At 38.4% G+C, this 16,392-nt stretch overlaps 2 protein-coding genes across 2 annotated transcripts in view; one reads left to right on the forward strand and one right to left on the reverse strand.

Annotated features, from left to right (window-relative positions):
• Positions 1–4,640, forward strand: part of NSRP1 (nuclear speckle splicing regulatory protein 1) — a 38,001-nt gene extending 33,361 nt beyond the window's left edge. Inside the window, 9 exon segments of the mRNA XM_030536307.1 lie at positions 2,459–2,582; positions 2,584–2,861; positions 2,863–2,903; positions 2,906–2,985; positions 2,987–3,058; positions 3,060–3,195; positions 3,198–3,241; positions 3,243–3,331; positions 3,333–4,640. Of these exon segments, the coding sequence (XP_030392167.1) occupies positions 2,459–2,582; positions 2,584–2,861; positions 2,863–2,903; positions 2,906–2,985; positions 2,987–3,058; positions 3,060–3,195; positions 3,198–3,241; positions 3,243–3,331; positions 3,333–3,402 (934 nt within the window). The 3' untranslated portion in view covers positions 3,403–4,640.
• Positions 4,641–9,662: 5,022 nt separating this feature from the next.
• SLC6A4 (solute carrier family 6 member 4) overlaps positions 9,663–16,392 on the reverse strand; it is a 37,938-nt gene continuing 31,208 nt past the window's right edge. The window contains 2 exon segments of the mRNA XM_030536306.1: positions 9,663–14,327; positions 14,330–14,345. Coding sequence (XP_030392166.1) covers positions 14,272–14,327; positions 14,330–14,345 — 72 coding nt within the window. The 3' untranslated portion in view covers positions 9,663–14,271.

The raw sequence follows: 16,392 nt of genomic DNA on the forward strand, positions 1-16,392 counted from the left end.
ATACACCATCCTTTGGAAAATGAAAAATCATCATCATTGGGTTGAAAGTATAGAATAGGAGAAGGGTTAGGGTTAAGGAGATACTTATACTGGTAATACATTCTAGCATTATTCTAAGCTAGTTTTTCATTTAACGTATAATTTTAATAAGCCCCATTAAACCAAAAGCTTTACTACTGGAGGCAGAGCAAGAGAGAGTGAGTTTTGGGCTCAGGTGGATAATGATATTTCATGGTTGTGCAACTTCATTTTATGATTCACTGGAAAACTGGAACGCATGAGTCTCTGTCTTTGTAGTTGGCAGCATTTAACCATAAATATGAAAAAATACTTCAGTTTTCTTGATTTGCTTAATACTTATGACAAAAGGAAAGCAATCAAATTTAAAGCAAGTCCATTGGGAATATTTTAAATTTGACATGTGCTGTGTACAACAAAATAATTAAATGGCGCTGTGATTTTGGGCCAGTATAGAAAGAACACAGTTGAGTCGTCTCTGGGTTTTTTAATTTTTACTGAAAGCTTTATAGCAACAATTGACGACTCAAGCTCTTCATCCAGGTTAAAACTAATTTGTTGGGACATTAGAAAGTCCTCAGTGATCAGATGTGTGTTCTGTATCCTAAAACTATGAATCTTACCTTCAGTCAGGAGGCTTCTTGAGTCTGAATTTGAATGGAGTCTCAAATCAGTTCTTAGTTAAAGTGAGGAAGGTTCTCTCTTTAGAGCTACTCATCCTATTGAGAGACAGGACTTCTGGCCTGCATTTATTGTGAGGCTGGGCCACCACCTCAGAAATAATAGAGAAAACTAGGGGAAAACATAGCAGGAGGTCAACATACTTACCAGCAACCTCCATCAGTCGGATATAAAATGGCCAAGTTAGGGCTACTGTGTTTGTCACTCTAAGATTTAAAGGACCAGCTGCCACAACAGTATGCTCTTCTAAAGCAGCTCTGTATCAGACTTAAGTTTCACCAGCAAATGTATATCTTAAGAGTACCAACAAAACTCTTCTTCTGTAATAGTAAAATGAACTGTGCTTTTCACATTTGCCTGTTTATGAAGCCATCCATATGCTACTGTCTGATTTAGCTAGGCTTATGAAGCAATGACAGTAGTGTTTAACCCACTTGGTATTGTATTTGCTTGAACAATTCTCTCAGTTTGAAACTGCAGTTGTTTAAGAGCAGTTATGTTCAGAAAAGTGACTTTCAGAATGGTGGTTTCTTAGCGTATCTGCTTTCTGGTGTTCAGACCATAATTATTTACTAGAAACAAGTTTTGCTGCTCTGAGTCCTATAGAGCTAATTAATCTATGGGAAGACAAGTAGGAATCTGTTCTGCTGAATCCAACAAAACTGTCAGCTGAGTTGTGGATTTTTTCATTAAACTGGTGTAAGGTATGGAAAGAAAACATGTTGATTTTCAGATGTCAGACAGAATTTGCAGCACTGCCAAATAGAAATTTCACCTTTGATTTATAAACTTCATCATTTAGATGTGGAAGATCATTGAAAGAGGATAACTATGGAATACTGCAGTGTAATTTTTAGTCATTTTTCCAAGGATAACCATTGCTTTAAACCATGGATCAAACTTTCAGCCTAACCAGATGGTCCACTGATTCCCAAGAAGTATTTACCACAGACTGTTGCTGTAGCTACATGATTAGTGAAAAACAGACATGCGGGATATGGCATTAAGATACACTTTATCAGTCAAAAAGACTGAGGTATTGCAACATTTTGGGGCCTTGTCCAAGTTTGATATCTGAAAGTTTGTCCTACGTTTCCTGTTTTATTATATTTAACAAGTTAGAACTGTAGCAAGATGCTAGTGTCAGTTTAACCACAAAAGTGAGATCCTAGCCAACAAGCGCAGAAAGAGTCAGGAATATTGTGTTGCAATTTAAAACTTGTAGTGTCTTATGAGGACATACGTTTAGCATGAGGAGTTCAATTTACAGCTGTTACTAAAATAATGAGAGTTGTATTTGTAACTCTGACACTAAAAAAAAATCCTCTTCTTCCTTATATAGAACTATGTGGCATGGGTAGGATTGTGAGAGACTTAGGAAAAGGGTGTGCCATATAGATAATAGTACCAGGATACAAACTGTGTCCTGTCCTTTAATAAGGATGATATGGCTGTAAAACTACTCATTCTTGAAATTCAAGCCCTGCTTTTTCAGTATGGTGAAAATCAAAGCTGCTGTTTCTAGGACATGTACAGGACCAAAGAACCCAATGCACACTTTCAATACAAATCGCTCAGAGTTGGAATATTAGACTGGAACAATAGACCAGATTTGACAGCTTAGAATTTTCAAGCTGCATCACTTCTTAACAGTGTTGCTCAAGTCCCAACAAGAAGTCCACAAACTCCAGAATAGTTTGACGCTGCAGGCTAGTAATATCTTTTTTTTTCCCCTCCCCAACAACAAAAAACAATCTAGGATAAAGGAAGAAAAATCTATCACTAATTCAGATGAATCCATCCAAAGAAACAAAAGTCCAGATGAGAGACAAAGACTTAGAACCCCTGCTAAGGAAGAGGATAACCCAGATGCGGACAGTGACCTTAGAAAGTGATAGTAGTGATGATGATCATAAAAATAGCAGAGCTAGTTCTAAAAAGAAGGAAAATCGAGACAGCTCTGAGAGCAATGAGGAGGATTCCAAACATCACAGGAGCCGGAAACACTCCAACTCATCAGAATCTTCCAGTGAGGAGGGAAGTCACCATACAAAACCCCATATAAATCGTCCTAGGAGAGGAGAGAGTGGAACAGGTAGACGAGAAAAAGATGAGCACCACAAGGCAAGGGATTATGAGAGAAGAGATAGAAACCAGGAAAGGATCACTGGAGGGAAAAGAAGACCGACACAGATATGGGGATCATCCAGTAAAGATCACTACAGAAAGAGGAATGAGCAGGAGGACAAGCAGAGGGGGAAGATAGAAAAGAGAGAGAGAGAAGGTATATGACAAAGAAGGTAGGAAAGAGAAAGGAGGAGAGGACAAGTATTCAGAAAGGGAACGAGAAAAGAGGCGGAATAAGAAATGGCAAAGACAGATACAGTGATAGAGAAAGAGGGGAAAAATGCAGAGAAAAGGAGGAACATTTGAAGAAAAAAGAGAGAGAGATGACAAAGATGTACCAGAAATACAGGGACAAGAAGCAAAGGAGCCCTCTATCTTAGAAAAAGACAGACAGTGTGACCAGGAAAAAGAGACAAAAAGGCAAAGGACAGGATAAGAGTAATGATAGAGAGAGTCCTCATGCTCTTGAAAGATTTCCTGAGCCAAAAGGTAAGGATGAAGAGGAAAAGCAAAGGTGCAGAGCAGATGGAAAAAAAATCTCTGTGTGTGAGGCAATTTGCCCAAGCGGAGCAGTGAAGAAGACAGTGAGTATCAGCAATGGGATAGCTACTTGGCTAGGGGGTAGGGCCAATATGGGCACGAGTTAGCACAAAATCCTATATAGAGAAAGAAGAGGATTAGCTTCATTTCAGTGGCCATAAACCAAGAGATGATCCACTTTCACTGGTGGAAAAATCACTGCAGCAAGAACTCTGTGTTGAAGTGAAAGTATTCCTGACCATTTATTTCTGGGTTTTTTTAAACTCAATAATTTAATAAAACAAACTTCTGTTTTTAAATGTTTTGATGGTCTTTGTACCTTCATCCAGTCAAATGTACAGGCAAGGTGTTTAATTTGACTGGTTCTGTCCATCCTGGCCTTCAGCACCATAGCCTCTGCTTGCTCTATCATTTATTCGAAGACAGGAAGTCACACTTAATGGATTCTAAACTTATACAGGTGAGAATACCTCAATGGCAGCCTGCATATAATCCTTGTCAGCTAATACCAGTGCAACTCCTCTTTTGGAGCAGCAGCAGCATTCTCAGCCATTACTGTCAGATCTCACTATCCAAAGAAGTTAACAGAGAGTGTACAAAAGGGGGAACTTTAAAGAGAGGGATATGCAGGCAAAATAAGTAGAATAATAATTTAGGTGACCCTGTATGTTTTGTGGTGTTTTGTAAACCAGGTAAATTTCATCTTGACATATTTGGATTTGAACGTATATAATGTGTGGGTTTTTGTTTGTTTCTGGTGCTTGATGTACAGAAATATTTAAAATAAAATGTAAGATATGTACTATATCCAGTGCTTAAATCTTTCTTTGATGCCTGTATTTTTCTAACCTTTAGTGGAAATAGCTGCAGTATTGCTTCCTTATGAGACAAATCAATTATATCTTTCCACTTCATGTATTACAGTCATACCTGCTTATTGTGCTATAGTTAATATGTTAAACTTACCAGAATAAACCCATTTTTTCAGGGGTTTATAGAACAGCAGTAAAAGTCACTCTAAACTGTAACTTGGCAAGTAGAAAATCTGGCAAAGATCATATTTTTAAATGATACTTTCTGCAATCCTCCTGGTAGTTTTTTGTACTTTTTTCTTGGAAAGTGTATATCTTTTACTTAACAGTGGCTGTGCCAGTGTCAAGAACTTAGGCTTCAAAGGGACTGAAAAGATGGTTTAGACATTCCAGATATAATTTTACTGCGTTCTTATAATTTAAAAACAGATGTTTAAAAACCTTAATAAACATTGCAACTGACCACTTGCATGGAGCCTCATTACTTTGAGTGTTTTCAGGCTAAGTTATATAGTCAAGATACTGAGATTTAGAGTGTGTTTACGATACCCAGGACAAGGGTTTTTCTATATTAAGAATGGGATTGAGTTCCAACAAGCCATTATCAGTCTATAACTGACTCAAGATATCTGGGGTGAAATTATAACTAACCAAAAAGGAAATGTGTCCATGACTTTCCGTTGTCTGACCCTGTATCTTTTTCCAATTCATTACAATTATTTATTTCCCCCCGAAAAAAGCCCTGATTTTTGCATTCCTTGTGGCTCTAAAACTGCTATTGGCTTCAGGTAGAGATTTGGGTATTCAGGAAAGGCAGAATCAAGCCCAGAGATGCTTTAACATAGGACATTAAAAAAAAGTAATCCTGTAAAACTCTTATCAGTGATTATCAGTTTGGGATCAGGGGATTTGTAAGGGGATAGAGAACATTTAATTCCCCTATTAAAATCCCTGCAGTTGCTTCCTGTAACCTTTCTCATCCAGGTCATGTTCATGGTCTCCACTTTTAGGACTATGAACAGGTCTGCCCCTGCATGTACCTCTCTTCTCATTTCTTTTTGCTTCACCCCAAGCTTTCTTACCTGTTCTCTTTGTTTTTTCCTCTCCCTCTTGTCTTTGTGCCACATACTATGTTTTGAAGAGGTTTTCCATTTTTATCAGCCAAACTACTCTTCATACAGTCCCTTGATAACACATCATACATCTTTGAAGGCTTTCAGTAATAATCAGTCTATCAAAGTCAGATTTTTGTGCACCATTTTGAGATTAGACCTCATTGGTCAGCTAGTGTATTGTACTTCCTTACTATGCTATTTTAGAATGCAAGCCCTGAACATGCCAACAGTGCTCAAAAATAAATTTCACAAAACCTACCATCGTTAACACTAATTTGCACTTTTATTAGCTTTCTTATCACTGAGGCCAAGTATTGAATGGACACAGAAACTGATCTATCCGCTCACTTCTCTTCAAAATAGTCTTAAATGGACTCCTGCTACTACACATTGATGGGGCAATGTGAGGAAGCTTGCCCATTCTGTACCTGTTATGTGGATAAAGAGAATCTTTCCCGCTCTATAGCTGTCACTCCAGCATCATTCATCAGCACTATACTCACATACGCAGATTAAAGCTAAAAAGAAAAAAGGTCGGGTTCAGCTTTCTGAAGGATTACCTATAGATGAGTGTTTGACTGAATCTGCAGTATCTTTGTCCAAATTCAGATTTATTTGGGACAGCCCCGTAGAATATGTCCATTTACATACAACAGGCCATCACCAACACGTGCATAATGTGTGGATGCCAGGTGAATCAGAGTTTTACACTGCCGAGCTACTCAGTGTTTAACATTGCATAAATCTTATCTTAATTTCCCTCTTGAAATGTACACATTTTTCTAGACATTCTTCCCTAACTTTTTGTGTTGAGGCCCTATTCATTTCCATACATATTTAGTAACTATGAACAAGGGAATCCAAGGATAATTTTTTGGAAGAAATGGTGAAATGTTCATGATATTCCTCGTCTTGATTATCTGTCTTTGTGCTCTGGAACACTGCTTTAGTTACGTTATTAGATTTTAGCCGTGCCATTAGACGTCTATGAAGTTGAACATGGCATTGTTCCAAATGAATCTTTAATGCAAAAAGATGTGACATTTGAAATGATTTATAAACTCAATATAAAATGCCTCTGAAAATTATGGTGTAAAAAAATTAGGTTATATTATTAAATACCGTAATCCTTCCTGAACTTGCCTGCATCTCCTGGTCCAGTTTCTGTTCTTGTTCAGTACAGGCACAATTCTAGTGAGTGAGGCATGTCAGAGACGTATGAAACAATGAGTGGAATGCCAAGATCTGATATGGGCAGTTCAGTTGTCCACTATAGAAGACATTAATGCTCAAATGCTCTATATAGTCGTGTGGGTAAATATATCAGCAATAAAATATCCTTACGTCTGTGTTCCTTATGTACTCAGTTTTCATAGTAGCAACAAAGAATTTGGAACAAGGCATTTTCCAGGGATTAAGGCCATCAAGGCATCTCTCAACTGCAGTTTGGACCACCTGCTTTTTAATCCTCAGGAAATGCCCTGCAATTCATCTATCAGTGCTTGATTAGAAGGTTAGAAAATGCTCTATTGTTGTAAATATCCCTTACTGTTTTGAAGTGCTGGGAAACAAGTTTGTATATTCCAATCATGAAGATCTGCAACACACAATTAGAGGTATCACATACAATTCTTTCAAACTCCAGCCCTTCCTCAAATAGAGAATTAATTTCCTAATATTTTGTTAACTGGTCATTTCCTGCTAAGGATGATGGAAAGTGTTGCACTGACATGGGTGGATTTGTCAAGTTTAAAAATGTCTCATCAAGGAGCCTCACAGTGTGGTTTGTGTGACTAAAACATTTTGTAGTCAATGTTTGGGAACAGCTGGTGAGTCACTATTGTTCTAGTCAGTTTTGGGAAATGATGTCAGAACCTTCAGTACTCCTTTTCAACGCGCCATAAAATGTTTCTCAGAACAGAATTGGTTTTTGCTTTTTTTAATATTGGTGATATATCTGCTTTTACATTTTACAGGGAAATCACAAGCTGTTTTATCAGTCTGACTGCACTGAACTAGAGAGTGGTGTGGCCAACCACCAGTACCTTCAGTTAGACTGTCCCTAGGCTAAGCCAAAAGAGGCCCCAGTACCTTATCTTCTGACCCTTCATCTTACCACCAAGTTTTCTCTCTTATCTACCCTGGCACCCTCTTGCTTTGAAAACTTTCCAAACCCTCACCAAAATCTTGCTTCAGCCTTTTCTAAAACCAGTTGCAATTTATTTTAGTATGTTTTAACAGGCTTTTTGCTTTGGATAACCTGGTTTTGATTGATTAATTAATGCAGGCCGGAGAGAGAGAATACTCATTTCTATACACCTACTCAGTGGTTAGAGGAAATGTTAGGAGTAGCAGGGTTGGAAAAGCAACAAATTGTGGACTGGTCCTTTTATAGTTCTGCTTACAATGAATTAAACATTTTCCATGAAAGGGAGTGTGTTTGAGAAGGCATTGCCTGCCAAGGCTTTGGGTATCTCAGCTGCAACGGTGAAATAGAAAATACTGAATATGATGTTACCATCCGCTTTATTTCTCTTTCCCATTGGAAACAATAATAAAAAAAACCTTTCTGTCTGTAAAAGTTCAGTAGTAGAATGCGAGATAAGCTTGAGGTTCCTCTGCATCTCAGTTTAGTGTCAGATGCAAAGGGAACAAAAATGGGGTTCATATTAATAGTGGTTGACGACTTTAGGGCAAATTCCTGTATAGGGGGTTAAATTCCAGTGGAGTTGCACCTGCCTATATAAGTTTGAATCCAGACAAAACCTTAAGGTGAATTGTCTGAAAAGAGTGCAGTTTAATATTCCTGGCATATATGTCTTGAATGGAAATGTTAATCAAACCGTGGTGCTCAACTGTAGCAGCATCAGTCTATCTGCTTCCTGATATTTTGTTCATCCAATTTACATAATACAGAGATGAAAGAGGAGTTTTAAAAAATCTAAATGCAAAGCCATGTAATTCACAAATACTTAGCATTGGTTCGATATGCAAGTTTATTGAGGCAACTAATCATCTATTCCAAATGTGGAGGAGTTTGCTTTTTGTGATTCTGTTTAACAAATGTCATGATATTCCCATTACAGTTGAGTTCAGTGATGTTTTCAAGGATGAGCCAACATACAAACAGTTAAGAGGATACACCGCCTTTTGTTTGAGGCAGTCTTGTCAGCGTAGTGAACTGTGTGGATACTCTGCTTTTTGCTGAATGTTAGTGTTGGAAAACGAGTGTCTTTCTGAATCCATGCTTTTATCTCCAACAAGAGATGGGACAGACACGTGCCTAATTTATTATGATATTAATTTATTACAATAACAGTTTACAAGACAAGGCACATACTGATGACTTACAATCCATCTGGAACATTCATAACTAAACAGCTGCATAAATTAATACAAGTGCATCATATACAAGTTAGAGGGAATATACAAATAAACTCCAGTTTATTCCTTACTAAAGTCTGAAGGTAAACACGCTCCCAGTTCCAAAAGATAAACTGTTCTGGAGTTCCCTTATCACTGTTCATAGCAAGGGTGCTACTTACTGGCGGCCTAGTTTTGTGTAGGTGAGCCAAGGAGTAGGAGAAGGAATCCATTTGCCTGAAATGCTTCCAAATCCAGTGTAGCCCGTGTGGTGTCAGTAGAACTAGGTTTTGGCCAAAGGTTAACATTCCATGCTAATACAGTATCTAGATCTACTTGTTGAGCTGAGGGACAGTTGTTGATGACTCAAATGATTAAGAAAGGGTGTGAAAAAAAAAGTAAAGTTTTAATAATGATAAAATAATGAGGTCAGACAATGTGGCCTCCAGTTTGCTTGTCTCTTGAGCTAGCCAGAGATGATTTGACATGGCTGATTTTCCTAACACACTGTTAGAGAACAACCTGTGACAAGACTGGAGGATAAGAGTGAAATATAGTGTGTAGATGGTATATCTGCATTATACTGAAAAAGAAGGTCTGTGCATTTTAATATACTTTTGGAAGGCTTCCTGACTGTCCTGTTCTCAGAATGCACTGGGAAGACTGCAGTATGGATTTTTCCTTGTGAAGAGCCCAGAGTCTTTTAAAATGATCTGTATTGTATTTACAGAATTGCTCAACTGAATTCTGAACCATGAACTCAACAGCAAATAAACTTTCATGAAGCAAAGTTTCAACAGGCCAGTATTACATTCTGCTTCATAAAGAAAGTTTCATTTCCAGTCGTCAGCCTTCCCATGGAAACCCAAGACTGTAAATGAGAACATGGTGCACTCTGCAATTACATAACGCGAATAGATAATAAATGCAAAGAAAACATTTCTCTCAGTCCCTTTCCCTGCTTATGGACTCATTCCCTTAAAACCCAGGACAATTGATCATTGTAGGGAGAGGAAAGGAAATGATTTAAAGGGTGTCCCTCCTGCATTTTTTTTTAAGATTGAATGCTCTTTAGTACAGGATCTATATTTCATCTGTACTTGGCAGGCACTGTGCACATTGTGGGCACTACTACCACATTATAATTACGCATCTTGTGTGGGTTTGAATGATGAAATTACTTAAGCTGATTGTGCTGTGTCCCAGTATTTTAATACTATGAGTCATACTGGTTACATCAATATTAAGGAACTTCCAGGAAGGAGAAGAAAGTGATACCACTTCTGATTTGTCTTGTTATATGAAGTAAAATGCATCTCCCAGCTATAATGTCTGAGTAGTTCAGAAGTTTAGAATTTCAGTAGTTTAGAAACAGCCCTACCTTATCTAACCTTTTCCCTTCAGAAATCTGAATGTTCTCTTGATATTCTAGGTACCAGAATGTGCCTGTTACTCATTCCTCAAAAGGCATTAAAAGATTAAAAAGTAATTAAACCTGCCCCAATCTTAGCATACACCTTCTTTCCTTTAGATAGCGCATACAAGTACAATAGTCAGTCAGTGGTTCAATGACTCCAAGATGTGTTGGGAGTTAATTTTACCATGGCATGGCAACCAAGTTAACCTGTTGTTTAATTGTGGAGTTTGCCTTACAACAACTTGAAACTTCTGATTAATAAAGGCTTGTTAATGGGGAAGCTGACGCTTGTGTCCTAGGCCTTGATTCAGCAAAGCACCCAGCATGAGCTTAACTTCAAGTAAGTGAGTAGCCTCCGGATGACTATTCACATGCTAAGTCGGGCCCATGTTTAAGTGCTTTGTGGAATCAGGGCCCTAGGTTGCCTTACTAGATTGCCAGGACAGTGGTTTCATGTTTAGGGATCTGATCCATTCACAGTAAAGTCAATTATAACATCCTATTGTTTCACTGGGATTTGAATCAGGCTGCCAGTGTCTTGAGAATAATAAAGTATCAACAACCTCGTTAGCGGCAAGGGGCATGATCCCACACTGCCTAGCACCTTATATATCATGTTAGCCCCTGCAAAAAAAATGTGAAGAGCTATCATTCTGATTTGGTATGTTTTTACATCACTGTGCAAGATGATAGGATTATGCTGTGGGATCAGGTCCATATTCTTTATAATTAAATTACACTAGTTTTCCTTCCAATTTGAAAAAGCAATAAAGGAAACAGCTGATACTGTCACCTGTGATTATATGAACTTTTAAAAAGACTCTTTACTGGTTACTGCAGGAAAAATTCTAGAAGGGAGTTGGCTTCTAGAGTGGCTGTCAGCAAATTAATGTTCTAGGCCTGTCAGTAACGCTCAGCGACTTTACAGTTCAGCCTACCTGCCTTTTACAGCATATAAAATGTGTAACACCAATTATGAACTATAATCTGTAGTTCTAGAAAATTACTTTCTAGTACTTTGCATGTCTACAGTGCTTTTCACCTTCAAAGTGTGGTAAAAGGTATCAGTCCTCACAGAACTCCAGTGAAAGAAGCAAGCTATCTTAATTTTTCATCTGGGAAACTGAGTCTGAGAAAACAAATGACTTGCCCAAGGTTACACAGTGGGTCAGTGGCCTATGTTTTTAAACTCAGGACTCCTGGTTGTCTCCTAGTCCTCTGGTATTTCTGGGGCAATGAATCAATTTTCTGTGCTGTACCACCCAGAAAGTCAGATTGTTGTGTATTATTGTCTAATAATGCAAGTGAAGATTTTTTTTTTTTTTTTTTGCAATTGCAGTTACATCTATAAAGCTGTAACATGGCATCATAATGTTACTGCTGAAGAGTCCAGTGCTCTTCTACCTCCCACTAAAAAGCAGAGAATTTCTGCCATTATTACTCTGCAAGTATTATTCCACCAGAACTCGTTCCTGAGTTCAATTTCTGCACAAGGGCTTGGGAAGAAAACTTTGGTTTCAATGCTGATAATGCTCTTACTGAACCTAACCATCCCCATCTCCTTCCTGACGGAAGACAGCCAAATGTCTGTTGAAGGAGTGTTTTGCAACTGGATTTACTGTAAGTTAGAAAGCAGAGATGGAAAAATCCCTTTTTTAAACAGTGCTGTTTGGGCTGGAAAAAGCTGTCATTGAATGAGCCTAGCAAGGAACAGGAAAGCTATTGGCTCAGGCAACAATTCAGCTTAGAATATGTATCCATTTTAAAAAAAGCAAACAAACACTTCACAGTTCTGTATTGGCTGGACACAAATTAGGGAGAATAGAGAAGATATAGTAAGACTTCTTCCTTCCAAATTAGATGGTAGGAATATGTAATTATCCTGCTTGCCCTACCCTGTCCACTTCATAGTTTTTTCAGCAATAAACTTATGACAGAAAAAGTGAACTTTTGACAATTTATCAATGGTTTCTAATTTTCTGGTTTGCCAGTTTAATTTGAATATTAAATTGTTGATGTTTTTCTACATTTTATAAAATAGCCTATGACATATTTTAAATAACTTTTCTTCAATCCTGCAGATATGCTGTGTGTGTCCCCTCAAAATTAAGTCCATCTTAGAAGCCATTTTTAAAATTATGTGAGGGGTTAAATTGCTAAGTTACTCCTTGCAAATCCTCATCCAGTGAGACATGGATTCATTTTATCTTTTTCATGACACTGAGAGACATTATTCCCTTTAGAAATGACATTGTGTGGTCCTAGTAAGTCTTTGTCAGCAGTTGAGACAGAATTACTCAGACATCACTCTTAATTATTTCTGTGTAATGAGTTGGGCTAGAGAACCTACAACACAAGTGATCTTAAGCTATGGCTTAAGTGTAAGAGCCTTATTTGAAGTGGGTGCTGATATGCATAAGCAGAAAAGTCTTGTGAGAGAAGATGAAAATGTATCGTATTCAAAAGCAAAATCATCATGGTTGCACTCCTATGCAAATCATCTATTCTTTGTAGTGTGTATCAGTGTAAGCTTTTTCTTTCAGAAGAAATTTCTTGATGCTCGCCTGCATGAATTCTTGTATGGAAACCTCCTTCATTTTAACATAGCAAATCACAATGTACAAGGAGATTTTATGTTCTATTTTAGCTTCAGTGTGATAGGTTTTATAATAAAATTTGGTGAGGGCTTTTAGTGAAGGATAATAGCATAACGCACATCTCCTTTACTTACATGTTAACGCATAGGGTTAACTAGGCAATTTTCGTATAGCAGCATAGTCATTCCATGGTCCTGAAATTCACTTGGCAAATGCAACTGGCTTCAAAGTAATCATTGTTTAACCTACCCTCGTGGCTTGACAGGCATAAGTACTTATGACTATTATGAATTTAAATGTACATAGAACTTATTTGGAACTTAAATACCTCAGTTAAGTATTATCAAGTTATGATTAGAATCATCCTTTCAGAATTGTACTCACCACTGGCCCAGAGTGAGTAAAATAGCATTGTTTTTTTTCATATTTTTATCTTCAGGATAAAGACTGGATGAGCCAATTTATACATGAGCTAGAAATTTTCATGACATTTTGTAAGAATTTTTAGATTTGATATTTGTGCCAACCAGTATAAAGTGTACCCCTAAGCTTAGTTTTGCAAACGGAAACACAGAAAAAAAAACAGTTTGATTCCGCTAAAAAAGCTGTAAAAGTCTATGTAGCTCTGATGGTCCAACCTCTAGCATCTGACCTCCAAACAATTCACCACTGGGCTACAGTTTCTAAAGGAAATAAATAAGCTAAGCTGTCTGTAAAATGTCACCATGAATATATAGCTAAAAGAGACAGAGAGATGGCACCAGAGTGTAGCAATTGCAAACAACTTAAACATTTGCCAGCTGACCTATGACCAAGAGCTGGATAGGCTTAGGGTTTTGTAATACTGGACCAGAGGAGAATAGAGAGGAGGCTGAGTATTTTGTGAAGTCTCGAATTTTAAAAATCATTCTTTTGTGGAGTGCTTGTTATGCAATAAATAACTAATGAAAACTGGTGTGATCCATACAGTGCAAAAAAGTAAGTCGTATAAAGAAGGAAGGGGAATAATGCTACCAACTGTGTGGCAACTGAACACAAGTCTTCATACATAGTGCTTTTCAGGGTTGTTTCTTTCTCTGCCTACTCCACAGCAAAACAAGGATCTGAGGGTCCTATTATTTTTAAGCAAGAAACGCTGTATTACTCAGGTAATATATGGCTATCAGAACTATTTTCCTGTATTTTTCAACTCAGTTAAGCAATGAGATCTTTAGAAGCAAATACAACATGGTCCAGTACAAATGATCACATTGAGAAAAATACAGGAGTACTGTCACAGATTTGAGATTCTAAATCTAATCCTAATAGATGATACTCATCCTATAGTGGTTATGCATCCTCATGTTTTCAGAATGAATCAGTTCAGCAGTGAACTCGTAGTCTGGTTTGAAGTGTGCAGCAGATTTTGTTGAAATGCTTGGATCTGTATGCTGGAGGCACCAATTTTCCAGATGCACATTGCCGTTGTCTGGGCCTCCATGGAAAATGCCCACCCATTCCTTGGCTCAGCTGGAAACTCAATTCTTTGGAAAGGGGAATATGGAGGGTTGGGAAGCATGGGGAAAGTTAAACTTTACACCTTCCCCCCCCCCAAATGTTACTTAAACTGCATTCATGCGGATGTCCCCAAAGGGAATTTCTGTGGCTGTTCCCGGGTAATGCTTTTTAGAATACGCTGTTGAGAAGAAAAACACATGTTTAGACGAAAGTTGTGCAAATTTAGATTTCAGGTAGAACTTTGCAGTTACTTGAAAAGAGACACTGTAAAGGATTTAGCTTAAAGAAAATCTGACCCACCTTTAGAAGATCACATATTTACCTGCGTCACATAGGTGTTGTGAAATTTAGTTTGTATGGCACTTTAAAGATGTAAAGTGCTATAGAAGTACAAACTATTATATATATATTTTTAGTTGACATAAATGGTAGCATCCAGGCTAATTTACACAGCTTTTGCATTAATGCCCTCATGATCATTTACCTAAATACTATCAACTTTATTGAGCATATCTCTTCTGAATGGATATTACATATAATAATTAAAGTTTCCAAATTACGTCCCAGCTTGCTGTGGATCTTGTGTAAAATATGGGGTGAATGGTTTTGGTGGCTGTGTTTATTTCTGTTTTGTTTTTGTGGTGGAGGAAGCAGGATGGTGTGTCTATATAGATTTTAGGTCAAAACTAGTATTGCTTCCTCAGCCTATGGCTAGAGTTGACTGAACCTCTTTGGAATATGCTAGGCCCCTATCTTCTAACCCAAGGGTAGGCAACCTATGGCACTTGTGCCAAAGGTGCACATGAGCTGATTTTCAGTAGCACTCATTCTCAGCAGTTAGCCATCTTAAATATCACTGACCAAAAAAACCTAACACAGAATGAAGGTTACAACGGTATCTTGTGCCCTTCCCGAACACTGAGTTCTTGAAAACTGACTTCTGAAAACCAGACATACAGAGTTAAGGTTCATGCCCCACAGTCTGCGTCCTGGAGCTGGCAGTGCCTGGAGCTGGGGATTGCCTGGGTGCGTTCCAGCGGCATTCACTGTGTAGGTATAGCTTGTATCGAAAGGGGAAGGTTAGTTGGAGAGTTTGACAGAGCTGTGATTGTCTCAGATTACAATCTGGAGGTCTGTGCCCCTCTTGGTGTGTGTGTGGCCCTTTTCCCTAACCCTTGTGTGTAATCTAAGGAAAGAGTCCATGTGTACCTTGAAAGATCCAGTATGCCTTATTTAAGCTCTGTGTTATGTAGCAGTGCGCACAGGGATCCTCTTGCCAAGGAGATTCTCAGCATCTAGGTGGGAGGTGTGTGGTTTGTGGGTTTAATGATGGGTAAGTGAAAGCATAGTGTGAGATGGCATCATGTGCATAAGGGTGAAGAGGTTGTAAAATTTAGCAGATAGAGTCAGTGTAGGGCACATGTAGGTAGTTCCAGTGTAGTACTGTGCAAAGACAGTGTGTGAGCATGTGCTGTAGGTGTATGAGGCATTGCTCCAAGGATGGGGAGTTAAGGTTGCATGGGTGTGTGTACCTTAACTCTTCAGTTCCTGGTTTTCAGGCAGTTTGAGTTCTGCTGAACTCAACGTTCAAGAAGGACACAAGATACCATTGAGCAACCTTAACTCTCCATTAGCGAAGTTTTTTGTTAGTGAATTTCCTAGATTTTTTTTTACCAGAAATGTTGTTAGTAGGAGTTAGTGGTGGTTTAGGCAGTTTTAGTTATCATGCAGGTATACAGCTGAGATGCAGTTGTGGCCAGGTAATGATGATGATACCTTGCTCTTACATAGCACTTTTCATCAATAGGTTTCATAGCACTTTGCCAAGGAGGGAAACATCATTATCCCCATTGTACAGGTGGGGAAACTGAGGCACAGAGCAGTAAAGTGACATGGCCACGGTCACCCAGAAAGCATGAGGCAGAGCTTGGAATAGAGCCCAGGTTTTCTGACTCCCATGTTCTCTCCAGGATGTTGCAGTATTGATACCTAAGTGTGTGCCTCTCCCACCCCCCACCTTGTTACAGTGAAATAGGGATAATGGCTGTGCTTTCAAATGTTTGGAGTTACTAAAAGCCCAGTGAGAGAGGACTCGGTGCCCCAAAATCAAGTTTTATTACACGAAGAGAACAGTAACTTTTAGTATGAGATAACATGGTAGAGCTCTCTTGCTCCACCCTCCTCTGCATCATCCCCCATAATACGTAGCCCACCTTCCGCCACCA

This window comes from Gopherus evgoodei, chromosome 17 (genome assembly GCF_007399415.2).
Source record: "Gopherus evgoodei ecotype Sinaloan lineage chromosome 17, rGopEvg1_v1.p, whole genome shotgun sequence".
Lineage (NCBI taxonomy): Eukaryota > Metazoa > Chordata > Testudines > Testudinidae > Gopherus > Gopherus evgoodei.